Source organism: Epinephelus lanceolatus, chromosome 20 (genome assembly GCF_041903045.1).
Source record: "Epinephelus lanceolatus isolate andai-2023 chromosome 20, ASM4190304v1, whole genome shotgun sequence".
Taxonomy (NCBI): Eukaryota; Metazoa; Chordata; class Actinopteri; order Perciformes; family Serranidae; genus Epinephelus; species Epinephelus lanceolatus.
The window spans coordinates 20,666,925-20,688,495 of record NC_135753.1 but is presented as its reverse complement, the minus strand read 5'-3'; the positions used below and the strand labels follow the sequence as shown (position 1 = coordinate 20,688,495).

Below are 21,571 nucleotides of genomic sequence, written 5' to 3'. Positions count from 1 at the left end.
TTCTCGCCCTATGTCAGCTGGGATAGACTCCCAAATGAATGAATGAATATTTCATATTCAATCCTTACAAAATACCAGCAGCGAATCACCTTTTTTGTGGGTCACCTGCCTGGAACTCTTGAGTACCTGACCCGATGCAGGACTCTGGTACAGATTAATTCTTGAATGACTTTCAAGCTCAATGTGTCACACACTTCAAGAAAGCCAATTGTGCTTGAAGCACATTTCACATGTTCAAATCAGTGTCCTTTCTGACATCATGCTCCTTCATTTTAATGGCCCCCGGGAGATACTCCTGTCATTAGACATATTTTAAGGGAATAAAGCTGCTGATATTAGACTAAAATGATTACCTTTGTGATCAGGGGCATCATTTCAGCAAAAGCTAAGGTATAGCAATATGACATGACGTCACAGAGCTACTGATGATGGAGTTTCAAAAATATGAACTTATATAAACCTTCACTTTGGTCTTTGACCTGTCAGAAGTACATACTATGCTACTGAAAACTGTTTCAAAGGACATGAAGCTGTTTCTCACATTCATAATACCTCATGTTTGCATGTAATGTACGACTTGGTGAGAGCAGTGAAAACATCAGACCTATTTCGGCGCATATTTCAGCACCACAGACAGTGAGCGGATGTTTAATTATCATTAGTCATGTGTTTAACTTCATAGAAAATAAAGAAAATAAATTAATTACAAGCTAATTTCTAGAAGATAACCAAGGGGTCCGGTGTATGAAACACAGTAATACAAAGGCCAATTTGGTACAATACTGTATAGGCAAATTTATTCCAGAGACCGAAAATACAAGCTTAACATGCCGACATGAAGAAAAAAACCCCACATACAATCAGACAGGCTTCAAGACCTCATTTAGACAGGCTGTCTACAGCAGCAGAGCAAAATGATTTTACAACACACAGATAACTCACATAACTCACATAACTCATAACTCGCGGAGGAGCAAAGTGGCGAACAATTTGATTCACTAACACTCGTATTCACTGATGAGCATATTATTGACCTATTTAAGCGCAATACAATGAAAACAACCAGCCAGTGCGCCTCGGACTATCTAACATATCACATCTGATCACTTGCAACAAATATGAGGGACACTCACAAGTAAGATGACTACAGAACCTCTCTCTTTTTTTTTTCTCGAGATTCCAAGGTATGGCAACTGCCATACCTCGCCATACCTAAATGACGTCTATGGTCTGTGATGCAGAATAACCTCTTTATTACCACCTCATTATTAGCCTGCAATCACTTCTAATTCACTGACAGCTCTGAAGTAGATTTGTCTGATTAACATGTAAAATGACTGCTCACAGGCATGTCAGCCAGCTTGTGCTGCCTTCAGTTTGCTCTCATGGTTAATTTGTTCTTGTTTGATTGAAACTAATGGATCTGTGTGTGCAAAAATGTATCATCTTATTTCAGAGGTTAAATACAGGCAGCCTGAGCAAAAGAAAGAGAAAATCAATATGTGCATTCTTTTGTTTTCTACATGTAATTTTGCCATCATTCTGCACTGTAATGTCTTAACTGTCCGTGTTTCCACAAAGGACATCATTGTGAGATTCATGCTTTTGTGTCTTGTGCCCATTGCCAGGTTGGCTGCAAAGTCGTGATTGTGTTCTTCCAGTACTGCATAATGGCCAGTTTCTTCTGGCTGCTGGTGGAAGGCCTTTATCTTCACGCATTGTTGGCTGTCTCTTTCTTCTCCGAGAGGAAGTATTTCTGGGCTTACATTCTGATCGGCTGGGGTGAGATCACCTTCCTTTATTGCTTTGATACGTCTCTGCTCCTTTTGGAGTGAGACCTCAGCTGAAGACAAGCTACAGGTTGTGACCCGTGCCGCTGGGATGCAATAATAACTTCAGGTGCACACTTTTATGTATTTTTTATGTCCCTAGGAGGTCCAACAATTTTCATCACAGCGTGGAGCATTACTAAAGCCTACTATAATGATGTGGGGTAAGAAAAACACCAGGAAACTCAAGAGTGTAAATCTAGGTCTGATTTTGCTTTTATGTCATCTTGTATGTGAATATTGTTTCGTTCTTCACCAGGTGCTGGGATATAATTGAGAACACTGACGTCTTCTGGTGGATCATTAAAACCCCTATTTTGGCGTCAATCCTGGTAAGTTTACAGATTACTCTTTTAACATGTATGCACCTAGAGCTGTTCACACTCTCAACCCAGACATTTCTTAAGTAAAACTAATTGCCACTGACAGAAGGAACATATTTGTCAGTTATTATCAGTCCATCTCAGGCTTATCTGCAGTGTAATTTATCTGATTTCCTTTGAACTCATCTCCTTGGTATTTCTGCTGTACGTCAACACAACTGAGAGGTAGCCTACGACCTCAAAGTTTTCATTTCACTTGGCAGTTGGCAGGATAGTCAGCATCGATTAGTTTGACTTGCCTGTCATCATTTATCTCATTTTTCAGCACCTTCATTGCTGTTTTTCCTTCAGTTTCCATTTTCAACATCAGCATCAACATCTGTGGACATAAGTTTAGCAGTGTTTGTAGATGCACTTGAATTACCCTTGAAAAATAGTCTGACATTTAGATGTTCCTCAGATGTTGAAGGATTAGTGTGACATTTTTCCAAATAAGCTTATTTGCTCATCCAACGCACAGATATGAGAGTGGTATTGATCTTCTGATATATATCAGAAGATCAATACCTGTGCCTCTCATATCTGTGTGTTAAATACGGAGCTGTGTTAGCCTAGCTTAGCATGCCCAGCAGAAGGGGAAAACAGCTCAGCTGCTGTTAGCCAAGAAAAATAGCATGTAACTCTTCTGTTTGTGTACGAATTAACCAAGCAACATATAGCCTACTGTGTTACTTGGTGAGCTTTCAAGATAATATTGGTAGGTACAACTTTGTAGAAAAACAAGCTAGCTGTCTCTGCCTGCTTCTAGTCTCAATGCTAAGCTAAGCTGCCTTCTGCCAAGCTCCCCAAGCAATAGTAAAGCATTTTTTGGAAATATCCCTACTGCTCTAATGCCACAAGTTATGAGGAGATCAATACCTCTCATTTTTGTGCAGTAAATGTGAAGCTACACCCAGTATCTTGTTAGCGTAGCTTAGCACAAAGACTGGAAACAGGGTAAAACAGCTAGCCTAGTTCTGTCCAAAGGTAAAAACAATCTGACTACCAGCACCTTTTAAAGCTCACTATTTATTATGATATATATATGTATAGATTTTATGCCTCTGCGCCGGGGCTAGCTGTAGCTGGAGACATTTTGTTTTCAGGTTGTCTGTCCATTCCATTTGCATGAACACGATATCTCAAGAACGCTTTGAGGGAATTTCTTCAAATTTGGCACATACATCCCCTTAGACCTTGAATCTGTCTCATTTTCCTGAATGCGATATCTTAACAACACCTGAAGGGAATGTCCTCAAATTTAGCACAAACGTTCATTTTGACTGAGGAATAAAGTGATTGGAATTTGGTGGTTGTAGGTCAAAGGTCAAGGTCAGTGTGATCTCACAAAATATGTTTTTGGCCATAACTCAAGAATTCATAATCTAATTATGGCAAATTTTCACACAAATGTCTAATAGGATAAAATGATGAAGTGATGTCATTTTCTATCCAAAAGGTCGAAGGTCAACTTCACTGTGACATCATAATTTCCTGCATAAAACATTTTTCTGGCCATTACTTAATGTCACATCTCAGGAACAGAAGGGGGGACGTTTGGTCAGATATAGAACTGGTGGCACTAATCTTTGGTATCCACCTTGAAACTGTGCTGATTGTGTAGGTCTGTGCCGCGCGGGGATGAAATGTGTGCGAATCATCCATGTTTTCACAGGCATGGATGTTAACTGCAAGAGAAACTTGACTGGTGCACAGGGGGATACAACCGTGGGGCAGTAATTCTGGTTAGAGATATATTAAGAAATGCCAGTGGGTGGATTTTTTTTATTGTAGAATATAACCAAGTTGGCTGCTTGGCCCTACTTCAAGTCTTTGTGCAAAGCTATACTAACTGGCTGTCGCTTCATATTTAGTGCCCCAATATGAAAGCGAAAAGGTTGAACTCCCCTGAGCTTTAAACCGCAGATTGAACCACTTATCTCACAAGAAAAAGAGACGGCAATCTGCATTGGCAGCTTGTTTGTGTTTGTGTGTTTGTATGGGTATGTCACTGTGAGTGAGATACACTTGAAGAGATGTCAAAAGGAGGGTTTAGATTATTTCAACAAGTAGCACTCAAGAAGCTGCAGTAGAGTATGTTAAGTGGTGAGAAGGAAAAGTACTTACATTAAATGAACTGCGTCTCTGCCCAGCATTTTTGCACTGCTTTACTGAATGCTTTTTTCCCCAGGTCTGTGATTTCTTGAAAGAACTATTTAATTTGGCACTAATTATATTGATGGCATTGAGTTTAATTAGCCGCTATAAGTGTGCATTTAGCTTTTGATTCCTCGAATAATTTCTTTGAAAGAACTGCTCCATTTCATTCAAAAGAAATGTTTCCTCATTATTCCTTTATTACAGAACACTTTCCTTTCTATATAGCTTCAGCTTTTTTTTAAAAAAAATTTTAATTAGCCAGGGTCTGATCAGTTTTACAAGTAGGTTTGCTAGTGGAGGGTGATTGATATCAATCAATAAGGCCCAGACACACTTGTGTTAGGCCCTTGAGGCTACATTAAAGATCCAGTCTTCTCATCATCAGCAGTGATGATAGCCGCAGATGGTGGTGCACAAGAAAAAGTCAGGGTACAGCAAAGAGTAAAATATAAAAGTGCTGAGAACCGGCCCACTAAAAGTGTCTTACACTGGAAAATAATTAGAATTAATTGACTGTGCTGTTTCTAACATTGTCTCCATTCACCTCATAGTTCATACCAAATGTCCTTTCTAGGAACCTGCCTATGAATTTACTTACTAGTTCCGTTTTGGGGAGTTACATAAAGACTATACCAAATACCAGAGTTTTAAGAGGACATTATGGGATGCAGAAAACATTTTCTGAGATAACGCTCTTCTACTGATGTCTGCTGATGCCTTGCTTTGTGGGTCTTTGCTTGGCAGCAGACACAGCAGGTTTAATTGTGTTCTTTCACATTAGGATCAGGATCAGCAGCCTGGCTGTCAGATGCCTCTGTCTCTTCTCTCCGCAGCAGCTCTGACTGTGATGTGTTGCCAGTTCAGAGGTCCAACACAAATTAACAATTTAGAAATGCTCTTTTCCCCACAGGGCAGCGCCACAATCCAGTCAGAGTGAGATTAAAGTCGGCATCGAGCTTCTGTTCATATCCTTTAGATTAGACACTGAAAACATGTGGAAGTGACCTTAAAATGGGCTTTTTATCCATGTAGGAATTTCATTTTGGAAAGATTTTATGTTTCTGATTGACATTTCCTGTACCACCGGCACTAAATCCCATTTAGATTATAAAATACTGCTATACTGTCCTCCACAGATGAACTTTATTCTATTCATCTGCATCATACGAATACTTCGCCAGAAGATCAACTGCCCAGATATTGGAAGAAATGAGTCCAATCAGTACTCGTAAGTATAATTCCATGTTTTTTTCCATGCTTTAAATTTGTATTATTGACTAAGTCAGATAGGGTGAAACGTTATCGATCCCTACCAGCCCGTTCTCACTCCCACCTCATCAATTACCACTGCTTTTTCTGTGATCTCTGTGTGAGATACCAATGCACAGAGGCACCTTTCATGCTGGTTCGATACACACCAGGCAGCAGCTATTTCTGACGCCGCTGGCAACAACCAAACTTCTCAAATTCAGCTGCTTTGTCAATGGATGGCAGCATCAGGCACCAACATAGAGATACTCTTTGCGGCGATATGATACAAACCAACTGGCAGATATTTCTGATGCTGTCGGCAACTACTGTAGAGTGAGACAGTCCAACAACACTACTTACTTTACTCACTTTATGCCAAACCATGATGTTTTTTTCTAAACCTAACCATGATCTTTTGTTGCCTAAACCTAAATAAAGTGTTTAACGTACATTGTAAGTTCATTTTGAACAGGCTGTATACATGGAACGTACATTTCCTGTGAAAATAGAAGTCTATTTTCAAAAGAAGCAAAGCATTTACAAGCGTCATTTGAGCCACTGTTCTTGACCATCCAAAACAGATGCAGGAGGGTACCTATGGCATCATATTTTGATGTTTACATCTACTGACAAAGTCGGGTTATTTGACCAGTTTGGATGAGAATGGATTGTCTCCACACGCTGGGGAAAGTCTACACCACTTCAACAGTTTCTGTCCTGGGTCCACATTCTGTGAAAGTTAGCTGCATTCACAAAAGTAAACGAGTATGTCAAATCAACACAGGAAGCTGATATTAAGATAAACATATATGTCCTGTTGGTCCAGTCTGCTGTGAATTCCATTTATTGTCCGTGGCTCCTTTAAACTTCCAATGCTCAAAGCAATGCAGGGATGACCAATCCTTTTTCAACATCAGAAAAGAAATTCAATGCCTGCCTTATGCGATAGTCATCACAGTAGCCTTTCTCTGACAGCTGCTTTGCACAGAGATATAGTGCTTGATATAGTGTTTTCTCCTGTGATGGAGAGCGTCTCATAAGCCGGTCATAATGCATGAGCTATTTTCCCACTGATTCTTTTTAATGGTGTTTTTTCCCCCCACCTCCGGTCCTCAAAGCTGAAATGTAAAATGAAAAGTACTCTTGAGTTGCATTTCATTATTGACACATATAGAGACAGATTCAAAATTGGTTTCACCGGAGGGAGAAATTTCCCTTTTTTCCTCTCTCTCTCTCTCTGTCGTTTCAGGAGGCTGGCGAAATCAACGCTGCTTTTGATTCCTCTGTTTGGAATCAATTTTATCGTGTTTGCATTCATCCCAGAGCAAGTGAAGACTGAGCTGCGTCTGGTTTTTGACCTGATTCTGGGGTCGTTTCAGGTAAAACGTCAAGTTTTTGGGAACAATTTTACTTTGAGGAATTTGTATTTGATGCCTTTCATGAAGGTCATTCAACACCGAGACACATTTTTCTTGCATTTTTAAATTAAACTTTCCTCAGTGCTTAAAGTAGCGATTTGGCGTCCTGTCAGCTCCAACCTGTGAGTGTTTCTATTGAAGGAAGCCTTGCAGGAAATGATGGCAGGTCTCCAGGGGTTTTGCTGGCTGATTCAGTGGCAGTGTTACCATTTTAAACCCCAAGTGTTATTTCAGTTCATCACATAATGAGGAATGATGGAGAATGCAGCCAGACAGCACAGCTGCATTACAGGCTGCCTGGAAACCAAGGAAACCTTTCCAGAACATTCCTCCCATCATTCTTCTCATTATGACTGTAAACTAACCCTCACACACTTTGCATTGTTTTTCCATTTATATGTCTCATGAATGTCACATGTTTTGCTTCAGTGAGCAAATAGTTGTAAAGACAAAATAAACAGATGCAACTGGAGAGTTCCCCGTGACACACGCCGTTATCTTATCTGTGTTTTTCTTTCCATTTAGGGCTTTGTGGTCGCGGTTCTTTACTGCTTCCTCAACGGAGAGGTAGGTGCCCCCCCCTCACAGTGATGTAAACACTTTTTGTATAAACACACTTTTAAAAGATTTCCATGTAGAGACAGTCTACAGTAATTCTCAGAAAATGTAGCTTATCTGTAGTTTTTCTGACTCCCTCGGTGCACCACTTACATTCACACACAGCTGAAAGGTGGATGGAGCTGTGAGGATGAGTCACCAAGCGCTCAACGCCTCCCTTGGACCTCCCCGCAGCATATTTTCTGCACTCTGCCTGCAGGGTGGGAAGGCTGTAAAAAGCACAGCCTTTTTGGCAGGGAGCTAGTAGTCGGTGATGTCTGCAGAGGCTCTCTGTGTTAGTTATGTTCCCAGTGCTGGGCCAGATTAAATCACAGTGATGGGCTGGATGGCAAGGTTTGACACGATGCTGCCGGAATTTTAATCCAGTGCAATGTTCAGGTATCCTTTGTGAACTGTTAAACCTAGCGTGTAGGGTTTTAAAATTACTCGAGCCACAGGAATGCTTTACAGGCCTGGAATCATTTCTCATTGTTTGTCATATTACTGGTATCGACAAAAACACAGGACATGTAATATCGACATATGGCAGAAATTGCATTGTATTCACGTACATGTAAACTACAATAAAACAATGGCACAAAAATAACAATGGCAAGTATTCTGCAAGAGGCAGAAAGTCAGAGAAATAATTATTATTTATTTATTAAAGGTGTACTGTGCAGGATGTTTCCTTCCTTACAATGTACAGACTCACACAAAAGAAATCCCTCTCACTCTGCCATCTGCCTGTATTTTCTTATCGTCTTCATATTTTGCTATGTTCGGGATGTTCCTGGGTGCAACGCACAGGTGAGGTGGGAACTTTATAAAAAGGTAGCATCCAGCTGCCAGACTGTACGCAGCAGGCATCCAAGAGGAAACCATGAAAAATCGCAGACACAGCGCCAAAAAAAGCAAATATAGCAAGGCAAAACACCAAGTGGACAAAGCTGCACAACTGGTTACTAACATCCATCCATCCATTATCTCCAACTTGTTCAGAATGAGGTTGTGGGGGCAGCAGGCTGAGCGAGGTGTTCTAAACGTCCTTCTCCCCAGTAACACCAGCTCCCCTGGGGATCCTGAGGCATTTCCAGGCCAGATGAGGTGTATGATCCTTCTAGTGTGTTCTGGGTCTACCCTTGGGCCTCCTAACAGTTAGAGGTGCCTGGAAAAGCGCTAACAGGAGGCGCCCAGGAGGCATGATCAGATGCCCGAACCACCTCAAATGACCCCTTTTGACGCGAAGAAGCAGTGGCTCCACTAGAGCTCCTCTGGATGTCTGAGCTCCTTACCCTATCTCTAATGCTGAGCCCAGCCACCCAACAGAGGAAACTCATTTCGGCCTCTTGTATCTGTGATCTCATTCTTTCAGTCACTATCCAATCTCACAACCATAGTGTAGGGTCAAAACATAGACGGTCTGGTGAATCAAGAGCTTTGTCCTCCAGCTCAGCTCCTTCTTCACCATAATGGACCAGCACAATGCCCTCATTACTGTTGATGCCGCACCAATCCGCCTGTCAATCACGTGCTCCATTTTAACCTCACTTGTGAACAAGACCTATGTTCACAAAGAGCATCTGACAATTCCTGCATAATATACCTTTTAAGCAGGGACGTAAATATAGACAGTGCAGGTAGAGAGGTTGCACTAGGACCCATGGGATGAGGGCCTTCCAGCTATATGTTAGGCAGAAAATGGGTCCTTGTGATATATTTAGATTGCCACCCTAGAAATGTGCCTGTGTTCAAAGACAAACTCAAATTTAATCAAAAATCATAGGGGGGCAATAAGTGGAAAAAGTAAGGAGGACCGACAATGCCACCTGGGGGAATCCCACCCCAGGAAATACTTTTTCAAGAATTTTAAATTGCGATGAAAATTAGAAACAGTGCACACAGACTTGTTACTGAAACAAGGACAGAGACGTGAAGTCAAAATAAACCAAATGTTTTATCTACTTTAGCCAAAATGAGCAAATAAGCAGGGACTGGAGCTGCTGGGAGGAAAAAAAACATTAGTAGTCAAATCAACACAAATACCAGTAAGGGGGAATTAAAGCACTTTTCTATCACAGTTAGCTTAAAAGAGTCTTGATCCAAAATCTAAAACCACCGGTTAGATAGAATATTCTGTCCAACACAAAACTAAACTAAACAAAACTAGGAGAAGTACGCAGAAGCCACTCGTGGAGAGGCAGACTACACTGAGGGGTGTGCAGGGGTGCCACCACCTATTCACCTCAGGTGCAACACAGAAATACTAACAGCAAAATTGTGCAATCTACACTCGTGTCCTGGTGCTTTTACTCGCATGCATTAAGTGCAGGGACCTCACCATAGGTGCCAAGCCTCCCAACAAGGTGGCATTCTGCTTCACTGAAAGAAAAGAACTCATACAAAAAGAATTACAATTGGTTTGATATAACAGCACATCCTGATTTAATATTATCATAGATCGCTCACCAATTCACCTCCCATGCAGTGTGTATTTTCAATTACACAACACTACATGGTAAAATTGTGGTCTGTATTAAAGTGATATTGTTTTAATCCATTGCAGGTCCAAGGAGAGATCAAGAGGAAGTGGCGGAGGTGGCACCTGCAGAGATACATGGGCTCCGACACCAAATACCAACATCCATCAATCGGCAGCAGCAGCAACAACTTCAGCACCCAGATCACCATGTTGACGCGATGCAGCCCGAAAACACGGCGGGCTTCAGCTTCCTGTCACGACGACCTGTCTAGCATATGACGCACACAGACAGCGATATGTGCTGTAAAAAAAATACTGTGGTGCCAAACATTAGGCAGACTGTGAGCTCTAGAATAAAGAAATACGCACTCCCTCATTAGCAAATGCATTCTTGGAGGAAGTGCTACTTGAGTCTGATGTGAACGAAGGAAAGTGTTGAGACAGCAGACAAAAAGATATAAGAAAATAGTGTGATGGCTTCTAAGCAGCTTTTAATCTCCACACTTCTTGAAAAAAATTGGTTGAAGTGACAAAGATACAAGCGCGTTGCTTTGCAGACACAGCTTTTGCACATTTAAATGAGAACTGTTCACTTTTTTTGTATTCCATGATTCAGTGCACATGTACAGGTGAATTTGTGAGTTTTACCATTACGGATTGTTTGGTCAGTTGTTATTAGGCTCCCCGTGTGCTCAGACACGATGCAAGGCAAAATGTCACATAATAATGGGGTTAGGTGAGGGAATCTAAATGTGAATGGCACCAGCAGCCTCGCACTAGATGTAATTACGCGCTGATTAAAAATCACTTAGTGGATTCCTGCAGTGCTAAATGAACAAGGCTGGTGCGAAGACACAGCCGTTTGAAGAAAAGGAGCTGACGCTTTCCAACAGGGAATCACATTATTTACATTGTTACAGTGTGCAGCGACACCACGGGCAAAGAAAACTACCAGAAATGCATTATGGGGGGAGTGTTTGAATGTGAGTGGTGAGAGAAAAAAAAACACATTTTAATGCATTTTTATGCGACTAAAAAGAACCAAACTGTGTGTAGGAACACAGAAAAAAGTTTTTTCCACAAATGCCAAACGAATGCAGCTTCAGACCGGGTGACCAGTGTGATGCTGATTCACAATGATGGGTTTGGAGTATAAATGCCCTTCTCTGCACTATCACTCTCACCAGAGACTGATTGCCCTTTGCCTTCCCTTCTATCAGCACAGCCCCTCCTCTTGTGTGATTCTGAGTCTGTCGTAGGTTTGTTTTCTGTTATTTGAGGCACTGTGGCAGTTTTGTGCCAATCACTGACGAGTGGCTGGTTTCAGTGTTTTGAAGTGACACTTTCAGTCGAATCTTCACCGGCTGCTCTGGAGAGGAAATGCCTTAAAGCAATTCAGTCCTTGAATGTTTACATTCATGTGGGAGGTGTCATTAAACATCACACAGAAAAACATGTTGTTGTGCCATACCAATCGTATTGTGGCTCCGATATCAGTAATGTTATTGCTGTTTATTGCAACATGTAGGATTTAAAGGAATATTTAAACAAGCTTGTTTATGTAGCAGTCTGTGGCTAAATGCTAACAGCTAAATAAAAGGCACTGCATTACACTTAAAACACTCCTCAGACCTGTACAGAGAAGCTGACTTGGTGCTGCTTCAGTAGATCCTAAATTGTCAGAATCTCTTTCAGAATCCTCCGTTGGTTTGTCAGGTTTAAGCTGACATGTCAGTAGAGCCGCTATGTAAAGCAAAGCAAGGTGACAAGGATGACTGGTCCTGTCACAGCGATGCTATCGTTAAGCTTTTCAGCTTATGAGGTTGGACTTGAAAGTCACTTGCATGTTCATGCAAGAGGGAACAGAGGAAGGTCCGGCTTTGCCTGGAGGAAAAAAACCATAATCCCAACCTGCATCTGATATAAAGGGTCAGACTACCACACCACTACCACTACCATGTGAAATTAAAGGGAAATTTTGCATTTTATGTGGATGTCCAGTTAGTGTTGATGGTAAATGTTGTCAACTGAAGCAATGAATTCCTCAGTGTGTGTGTTATACTGACCAAGAATGCTGAGTTCTGCTGTTTGCAGAGCCATGGAGACAGTCCCAGTACCAGGATCCACTGCAAACAAGCTTCTGATGCCCATTGCCATTACTTTGTTAGCCAAAACAGCGTAAAATGAAACAATAGTCAATGGTTGGATGCCATCTCGGCCCTGCTAGGCTTAATTATGTTTTCCAGCTTATCTTCAGGATCCTGAAGACTGTCTTAAGCCCAGTCCAGACCAGTGATTCGTGCGGAGACAAAACCGCTTTAGAACGTTGCAGAGAAAGGTTGCAGTGGTGTGAACTGGCCGGCTGATGGTATCACCTGCAACTCAGCTGGTCAGATCGCATCATTGTCAAATCACCCATGGACTATCTCAGGGTCTGTGTTGGCGACAACATCCAACAAAAACTATTCACGCTTTAATTCATTGTAGCGGAGTGATTCAGTTTCTGTTGGCATCAGAGGGCAATTTGAGCAAAGGCACCGCCAGTCGGTGTTTGCTCTCTGCAGCTCAGGTTCTAGATGGGGCTCCAGCAGCCAGATCCTCCTGCAGCCACAGCCTCATTTTTTCAACTAGATTCTCTGGTTCAAATAAATACAGCTGAATATCAGTCAGCCAAAACACTTTAAAATATATTCTCATCCAAAGCCAATTTTGCTGTTGGAAACATACTTAGTTTGCAATACAAGCACAGAGAACAAGGAAGTTCTTTATTTGAGTGGCGTCAAGAGCACGGTTCCCAGCTAGTCAGAGGAGAAATCAAAGCTAGAATAACCTGTAGTTCTTCCCTGCTTCCAAATGAAGCTCTAGTGAAAGTTAGTCAGGAAGACAATACTCTTCATGCTCAGGCTCTAAGTTTCCTCCACTCCTTGCACGCATGCTCACTCACTATCTCTACGTATCATTGTCTGAGTAGGTCAATTGACTCATCAGCTGATTCACAATCAACCAGTTCACACCTTCTCTGTCAGCCTATCATCTCACTGCTCCTCATTTTAAATATGGTTCTTCCTCTGCTGTAATTCTTTCTCGCTGTAGTAGTCATCACCACCTAGTTTTTACAGATTCATCAGCCTCAAATGCCTCAGCAGTCATCAGCCTCAGAGTCATCGGCCAGCACCTCCACCAGTGTCTGGAGTCCATGGGGAGATTTATCCTGCTGTCGCTCAGATGTCCCTTGATCCCAAAATATCTCCCTCTGGGGTCCAAGTGCCAAATAAAAGACTTCTGTTAAATCTTACGCTCATATTCTGTATTAAATATTATCTATACTTCATTCTTCTGTCTCCTGATTGAACTATACCCCTGTCACATCTAATGATGGCGCTAGATGCAGGAAGAACAACAGATTTTGCTGCTGAGAACTCGTCTTTCTTGGTCAATATAGCAAGCATCGAAGAATTTATTGCTCCAGTGGACTTCATTACCATCAACACTGACTGGACATCTACATAAAAGGTGGTGAACTTTCCCTTTAAATAACACACGTTAATGTTGATGAACATCAAAGGCCTTCATAGTGTATGGGAGGTTTTGCTTGTGATAAAGGCTTAAGGGAGCAGTACAATGTTTTTGGAAATATTCACTTTCTAGTAAACAGATGAAAAGACTGATACCACTCTCAGTGGTATCAGTCTTTTCATCTGATTCTTGGCAAGAGAGCAAGTCGGCGTATTTCCCAAAATGTCAGGCTATTCCCTTCAAGACTCATTATCCCACATTGTTTTGTGCCTGTCTTCTGTTGTCAGTAAAGTTCAATGTAATTGTGTGAATTTGTACCTCTCATAATGGTGAATGTAAATACATATGTACATATTGAAGTAACAATCTAAATATACAGTGTTTTCAAGTCACGGGTATAGGTGAATATACAGTAATCTTCTCGTGTTAAGGTGACCTGGCATGGTGTTTTGTACCAGTGAGACAATATTAAGAAGTGATATTGAATCAAGAATCATCCAATTGTGCACTTACAATAAGTATTCAGTATAGAAGCATGTGTAATATAGATTTGTTTATTTGCAAACTGGATATTGTGTTGTGTATATTTAAGATTTGTTTGTTGGTATAATGTGTGTAACACTGTTGCATAAAATTGTGGAGCTACAAATGTACTGTCAGTATTTATTATCGTAAGTTTTTATTTCTGCTCACATAAGACCACTTCTTTTGTCTATTAATATTATTATTACTGTTACTATCATCATAGTTAATTTTGTTATACAGTGCATGTAAAGACTTGTGTTGGCAGGAAATTTAACTCACCATAAAATTTTCACATTGTTCCACTCAAACTGTGTAACATTAATTATTTAGAAATACAGAAAAAAGAAGTTCACTTTTTCATGGAGATTATGAAAAAGAACTCCACGTCATATGTTGCTACAAAGATGCTTTCAAGGCCATTGAAAATGAATTGTCTTTTATGCCCTTTTTACAATACATACAAAACAACAAAGCACACGAAAGGTACAGTCAACAAATTATACAACAAACAGGCCAAGGACATCAACATGAGAGACAACATCAGTTCATAGAAAACACACATATTCACACTGCTCTGTGTCAGTCAGAAGGGATTTAAATTAATTAGAAGGATTAGCTTATTTCATTTTACAAGCTTTTGCAGACATTTGCACTCACATGGAGCAATAAATGTATATAAAAAGCACTATTAACCCTTTGAAACCTGAACAAATTGGCTTGATTTCTTTCAAAAATGTGTTTTCAAAAACACAGGAAGAAGGCAATGAGCAATGAAAGAAGAAATGACCAAAACATTTGCAAGAAATCAGCAATAAAGAGAAAATTCAAAACAAGAAAATTAGTAAAAAAAAAAAAAAAGAAAAAGAAAAAGAAAGAAAGAAAGTTTGAAAAAACAAACAAGGAAATGTCGTGGAAAAAGTGCTTACAAATTATAATAATTTTGTACCATAATTTCAAATATGTAATCATAATAATTACAAATATAGCTTTTCTCTAGTTTTTTCTTTTTTTCCTATTTTATTTTAATATAAAAATTTAATATGTTTTAAATCTCTTTCTTTCTTTTTTGTTTTGCTCAGGATTCAAGGGTTTAAATACTCACAAAGGTGCCTGAAAGCAGCACAAGAAAAGTGATGTCATTCCAGGTTTCAAAGGGTTAAACAAATTACCTTGCCTGTTCCCTGAGTCTTCCTTCACACCTGTTTTGTATTTAGTCTTGTCTGCTCCGCCCATGGTGTCAGCCAATCCCTGTTTCACTACTTTTCCCCGTGTCCTCCTACTCCAGCTGTGTCTCGTCCTGGTGATTAGATTTCTGTGGATATATACCTGTGTGCTCATCCTGGGTTCAGTTCCTCTTGTGTTCGTCCCGCATCCATTCCTGATCATTGTGTTTTTCCTCGGTTGGGTTTCACTTTTTTTTTTTTTTTTTTTTTTTTGACTTTGAGTTGCCTCTCGGCCCTGGATGTTTTCAACCACCTTCATTAAAGCTCGCCTTTTGTTAAAACCTGCATACCTGTCTGTTGATCTGCATATTGGGTCCTTCTCTGGACTGAATTGTAACAGGTTATTGGCGCATATCAACACAAAATATAGTGTTCAAACTCGTGCAAGTAACGTGAAGTGAAAACAAACAAAACCAAAGTTTTCTTCACAAGTTGGGTGTTACATAGGGTGAGTAATTGATATACAAATGATCATTTGGGAACTGAAGTATTCTTTTGATGTGATGATTTTCAAGGACCAAATAGTCTCGCAACCTTGTGCAGCGTAAAACTGGTCTGTAATTAAAAAGATATAAGATACCCAGGTAGTTTGCCAAGAAGTGCTCTGTAAATATATACATTGCAGTGCCGTTCTCTTCTCACTGCCACCCAGCTTTCCCAAATAATAGGCATTTTCTAACTTGACAACACAAACATTCTTAATGAGAGCCTTTGTATTTCCTGTTGAGATGTTTGTTAATGCAGCAGCTAACAAGGAACCTACAATAATTATAGCTTCCATGGTAACTGACAGGAAGTTAACAGCGACCAAAGTTGTTCCCATAGCAACAGAATAGCAGTGAAAAGGTGCATTCTAAAGCCATCGTCATTATGAAGCTAAGAGCAGAGTGATCGACTGTATAGAGAGGTTTAAGAGTAGAGATAGGAGAGTGCACGAATTACATCCCCTTAGTCCATACTGGATAAAAGGTTGAACAATTTGCTCTCTGAAGTTCTGGGTAGTACATGGATTAATATTTCTATTTTAGAAAATGCAGCTTTTTGCTTTTAAGGACTTCCAGCTTTAAGTGTCTATACCTTTTGTAATAATGCAATCATCTCATCATCAGTAGGTCAAGACCTTTTGTACTGTCTGTGTGTCACCATTCATTAATGCGTTCATTCTCCATAACTGCTTATCCTGTTAGGGGTCGTGGGGGGGCTGGAGCCTATCCCAGCTGACACTGGGTGAGAGGCGGGGTTCACCCTGGACAGGTCACCAGACTATCACAGGGCTGACACATAGAGACAGACAACCATTCACACTCACATTCACACCTACGGGCAATTTAGAGTCACCAATTAACCTGCATGTCTTTGGACTGTGGGAGGAAGCTGGAGTAAAACCCATGCTGACACGGGGAGAACATGCAAGCACGGCACAGACGAGCACGCCCACCCAGGGTTCGAACTGGAAACCCTCTTGCTGTGAGGTGACAATGCTGACCACTGCAGCACCGTGCCAGCATTTTTGCAACCAGCTTCATTTAACACAAAGTGTTGTGTAACTGAAGTTGTGCTCCCTGCTACTTGACAAGGGCATGACCTCAAGATGACGCATTTATTATTTTACTCCCAGAGATGCTCACTGAAGGCTCAAGTTGTTGTTTGTGAAGAAAAATAATGTTCAGGTCTTTTTCATTAAAAATATTCATATTTCACTTGCACTCCAGAGATGACTTGATCAAATGATATGCAAGCAGACAGCATGATGTTCCAGCAGATATGAATGTGTAATATCATCAGAAAGCAGCACACAACGTTCTTCAAGAAACAATATATTTGTAATGGACAGCTCAAAGGGTCCGAGAGAAGTTATCCAAATAAACGACTTTTTCCACTTCATTGTGCGCTGCTAAGGGTCACAGTGCCCTTATAAAGTTTTTTCAGGGGCTTCAGATCTCAACTCAATCAAGCCGGTACAACCGATTTAACATCATATACAAAAATTTAGTCAGAAATCAGTAATTTTTTATATTTATTTAGATACTTCAAAAAAAGTTTGCTATACATTCGATACATGTCAGAGAGATAAATTGTACATTACATTGTTCCACTGCTACACCTCTGTGAGGGTTATATTGTACTTTTTATTTCACAGATTTAAATTTTGCATGTAAAACATGAATAAAATCATAAAAAATGACAACTACCAAAACTACACAGTTTGATTTGCTGCAACAGTATTTAAGCACCACTGACACAAAATTTCAACTATAATTTAAAGGCACAATCTGAAATGTAAAACAAACACGCCTACCACTAAAATTCAAAACACAGGATGAGACTGACTTACAAATTAATTGACATTGGACGTGTTGCACTGCAGCTTGTCAGAAGATGACCATGCAAAGTTAATACTACTGTTACTAAAACATCTGTACTTCCTTCACCGCTGCATTAGCTTAAAATCATGTGTGGACAACCCCTAAGTAAACTTGATTTCTCACCTGAAGAGCCGATCTCCAGAGCTATGACTCGCCAAGAAATATCTTTTGGCCATTGTCTAATGACAGGATCGTGGGTCGTTTAGCTCTGAATATTTCTCCAACCTCAATGAGTGCTCTTTATACATCAATGGTGAGGAGAGGAGTCGAGCAGCCATAGGAGCAGAGAAAAAGAGCTGCTACGGGAGTTGGTATGTACAAGCAGAGAGCAAGTGGGGGAAAATGCATTTAACTCTGGGGGCGGCAAGGCTGGAAATAGGACAGTGGCATGAAGTGCCGCAGCGCAGCACATCCAGGAGCGCCGACTACCTGCTGCCGGTGTGGGTTTGTGCATTGAGAATAATAGGGGCGTATTTTTTGGACATGCAGTGTTCGTCATCGGTGTGTTTTGGCCCTAAGTTATTACAATTTTCTAGTGTTGTCAATGGTTTGTTTTTGTAAGTGAACACAGCAGGCCCAATATTCAGCTATGTGAACACAAACAGACAGCTACAACATTAAAAGTTACACTATATGGGATCATTTTGCAGAATGGGTACTTTGCTGCTCATACTCAGATAGAATTTTGAGTGCAGGTCTTTTACCTGTAATACTGTGATGTTTCTACTTTTCTCAGTACTTCTTCGTCCCCTGAGTAAAAGGATGTGAGTAATTCTTCCACCAGTCAAAAATCAAAGCAACTCTCGCTCCAGTTCCTCCCAGTGCCAGTTAAACTTCAGTTACAATATTTGACAGGTACGACTGACCCGCTGAGTTTGCTTTGGTGTAATGAAACTCCAGCTATTTGAGTTAATCCATCTGTTGTCCCTCAGCTTTATTGGTTCACTCACTTCCTTTGAGCACGGCGCACCCCTCGCTGTGCTCAGCACCATGAAGAAGAGCAAATTCAGCCAGGGCAAAACGCTGTGTGCCGTAAAAAGATTAACTAACACACCATGGTTTCACAGATCAGCCGCTCTCAGGTCTAATGTTTCATTAGCTCTGTCCATGAAGTGGAAATGAGCATGCATATAATGTGATTAACTATTCATAGGAACTTTTGAATGGAGGGATTTGCATGGTTGAAGGTTGCTGAAATATTAAGTTATTAAAACACCCTGAGGCCCATGTGTTGAAATATGCTGATCAAACAAATACAAATGTGCTTTATCGTTGTTGTATTTGACACATTTGATTATTTTTTGGCTGGATTTATACACTGAGAATGTCAGGTGAATATGTTTTAGATCCTAACCGTCAGAACAGAAAACAGGCAGTGGGCTGCAGACAAGAGAGAAGATGCATGAAGTTATTTTCAGGTTCACAGTGACTCTGAAAATGTGGGACAGGTGTCTTGCCTTTAAGCATCTTTCAATATTCATGACACCTGTTAAATATTCATGTGACAAATAAAGCAAAGTTTGGAAAGGTGAGTGACTGAGCAAACAAGTGCAGCTCCGTCCAAACGGCTAAGAGGCTGCTTTGATTACTTCTGACTCCTTGACTGATCTGATCTGTGGGCGGGAGTCATGCTGATGAACATCAGAGGTTTGCCCACTTTTCAGAGGGAGAGCCTGGAGAAAGAGCCAGTGTTTATCAATGACTACATGACCTCTTTGGTCAGGATTTGCTCCAGTGACTGGTTATAATTCACAGCAGCGACTGCTTGAAAGAATGATGGCTAAAGTTTGACTTTCTTCTTTACACAAAGACTTACAGGGAGGATGTCTTTCATCCTTTCATTTGCATATGGCTCAGAATGTAAAAACAAACCGCATTACCTTGAACTTTCTGAACATTTCACACATTAGCATGCCAACCACTTCTGCCATCCAATGCCAGGCAGCATGAAAGAACAAAATGGCCCTGGACTGACGCACCAGAACCGTGCCTTGAGGACACACAGTACAACAGTGGCATTTTACGCTTGGCACCCTCAGAAATGTTTTCGTAGGGGGGTGGCCAGATGGGGCCACTGAAAATCTTGGGGCGCCACACCAAAAGCTATAACTGAATTTAATGAATTCTGTTACGTTGTTGAATCAAAAAATGTACTTTCATGGTCTAAACTACATCTCAACAGATTTGGGATGACTACAAATCCTGAATTTACCACTTATAATTAACATAACACATATAATAGATTGATAATAACATGTGTCCAAACTGTGTCACTGAAAGCAGAGCAATAACTGTTTTGTATTGATACATTTTTGTCATTGCAAATGATAATATCAGCTCAGCAATTTGAGTGAATAGTTGAATCTTTGAAAATGTGCACCACTCTCAGAATATCGTAGTTTTTGTATGTCCCCCATTTTGCTTTCAAGACAGCATGCACTCGAGCTGGCATGGACTCCACAACTTTGTGCAAAACCTGATGACACATGCTATCCCAGCATGATTTGTCAAAACCCAAAGAGCTGCTTGTGATGCCACAGATTGCTTGACTTTTTCAGTCATCAAGTTCCCACCTAAATGTTTAATGGGGTTGAGGTGAGGTGACTGTGGAGAAAAGTCCAACATGTTCTCATACCAAGTCATCACATATCGTTGCTTTGACAGTGGCCTTTCACGTCTACATGTTACAAGCTAGGTATCTTTCTGTGTCTGCTGTTCATGTCCCAGGATGGCGCTACCAATGTTGGAAGGTCAACAAAAGTACATGGTTAAATTAAGAAAAAACACATCATGGTTTGGCTCTACATTCATACGGGAAGCGAATACAGGGCTCCCAGGTGAAAGTCCAGGGTTTGTTGAACCCATCCACCAACCCCTCCCACCTACCACACAAGGACTTTCCAGCCCCTCAATTACATTATCACCAACAGCGTTCAACCTGACACCATCCAGCGGCGTATCATACCGCTGCAAAGGGTGACTTTTGGCGTCAGGTGTCTGGTGCCGAAATCACTGACAAAGCAGCGGTATTCGACGACTTCAGAATGAGACTGGGTTGGAAAGTCCATGACAGTCAGAACTCGTTGATTTTCTTGGGTCTTCATGGTACATAGAATGCTTAAGATCCAAGATGGCAACATCCAAAATGCCAAACTTGAGGCTTCAAATCGGAAGTCAGCAAACCAATGGGTGATGCCGCTTTCTTTTAATGTCTTTCAGCTCATTGTTTTGATTTAAAGGCACAAAACTTTAAAGTTTTGGTTCAGTGGAGCATTTACAGCTAAAGAGAAAGATATTTCCTCAGGTGTTAGTCTGGTAAGACCATCCTGATGACGTGAGCTCAACATTGTTTTGCTCTCTGTATCAGTCAGGACTTGGTGCTGCCCCACTTCATATCCAGAAATTAGAATCCAATTGGGGCCAATTTGGACCAATCAAGAATCCACATAGTTGTTGACAACATAAGCAACCAATAAGGCTCTGCTTTGGTGGCTTCCGAAGCAACAAGCACTAAAATGAATGTTAGTTAGATACTGCAGAAATAGAGTCAATAGTAACAATTAAACAAGAACAAGAGTATTCACTCACTGAGTTTCCCGGGGGAAATGCCTTTTTGCCGTTTTTCCGACTGGATTTGGCAAAGCTTGATTTATCAACTGGCTCTGTTAGTGATGAGGAAGATATTCCCTGGTGTTTTGTATGCTGATCAGCTGAAAGAATTTGTCTATCAAAGCGAGTACTTCTGCCCACTGAAAGTGTTCGAGGCAGCACTGAGTCCAGACTGATAAAGGGGCTACTCAGGTGTTGGTGGCGACCAAAATTGGAGCAAATAGAGACTGGCT

General features: G+C 40.8%; 1 protein-coding gene across 1 annotated transcript in view; it reads left to right on the top strand.

Annotated features, from left to right (window-relative positions):
- The window catches only part of vipr1b (vasoactive intestinal peptide receptor 1b), a 67,735-nt gene extending 53,471 nt beyond the window's left edge, over nt 1-14,264 (top strand). The window contains exons 7-13 of the mRNA XM_033638162.2: nt 1,629-1,782; nt 1,933-1,993; nt 2,089-2,161; nt 5,488-5,579; nt 6,852-6,981; nt 7,546-7,587; nt 10,184-14,264. Coding sequence (XP_033494053.1) covers nt 1,629-1,782; nt 1,933-1,993; nt 2,089-2,161; nt 5,488-5,579; nt 6,852-6,981; nt 7,546-7,587; nt 10,184-10,378 — 747 coding nt within the window. The 3' untranslated portion in view covers nt 10,379-14,264. The remainder of the gene's footprint in view (nt 1-1,628; nt 1,783-1,932; nt 1,994-2,088; nt 2,162-5,487; nt 5,580-6,851; nt 6,982-7,545; nt 7,588-10,183) is intronic.
- Nucleotides 14,265-21,571: the final 7,307 nt, after the last annotated feature.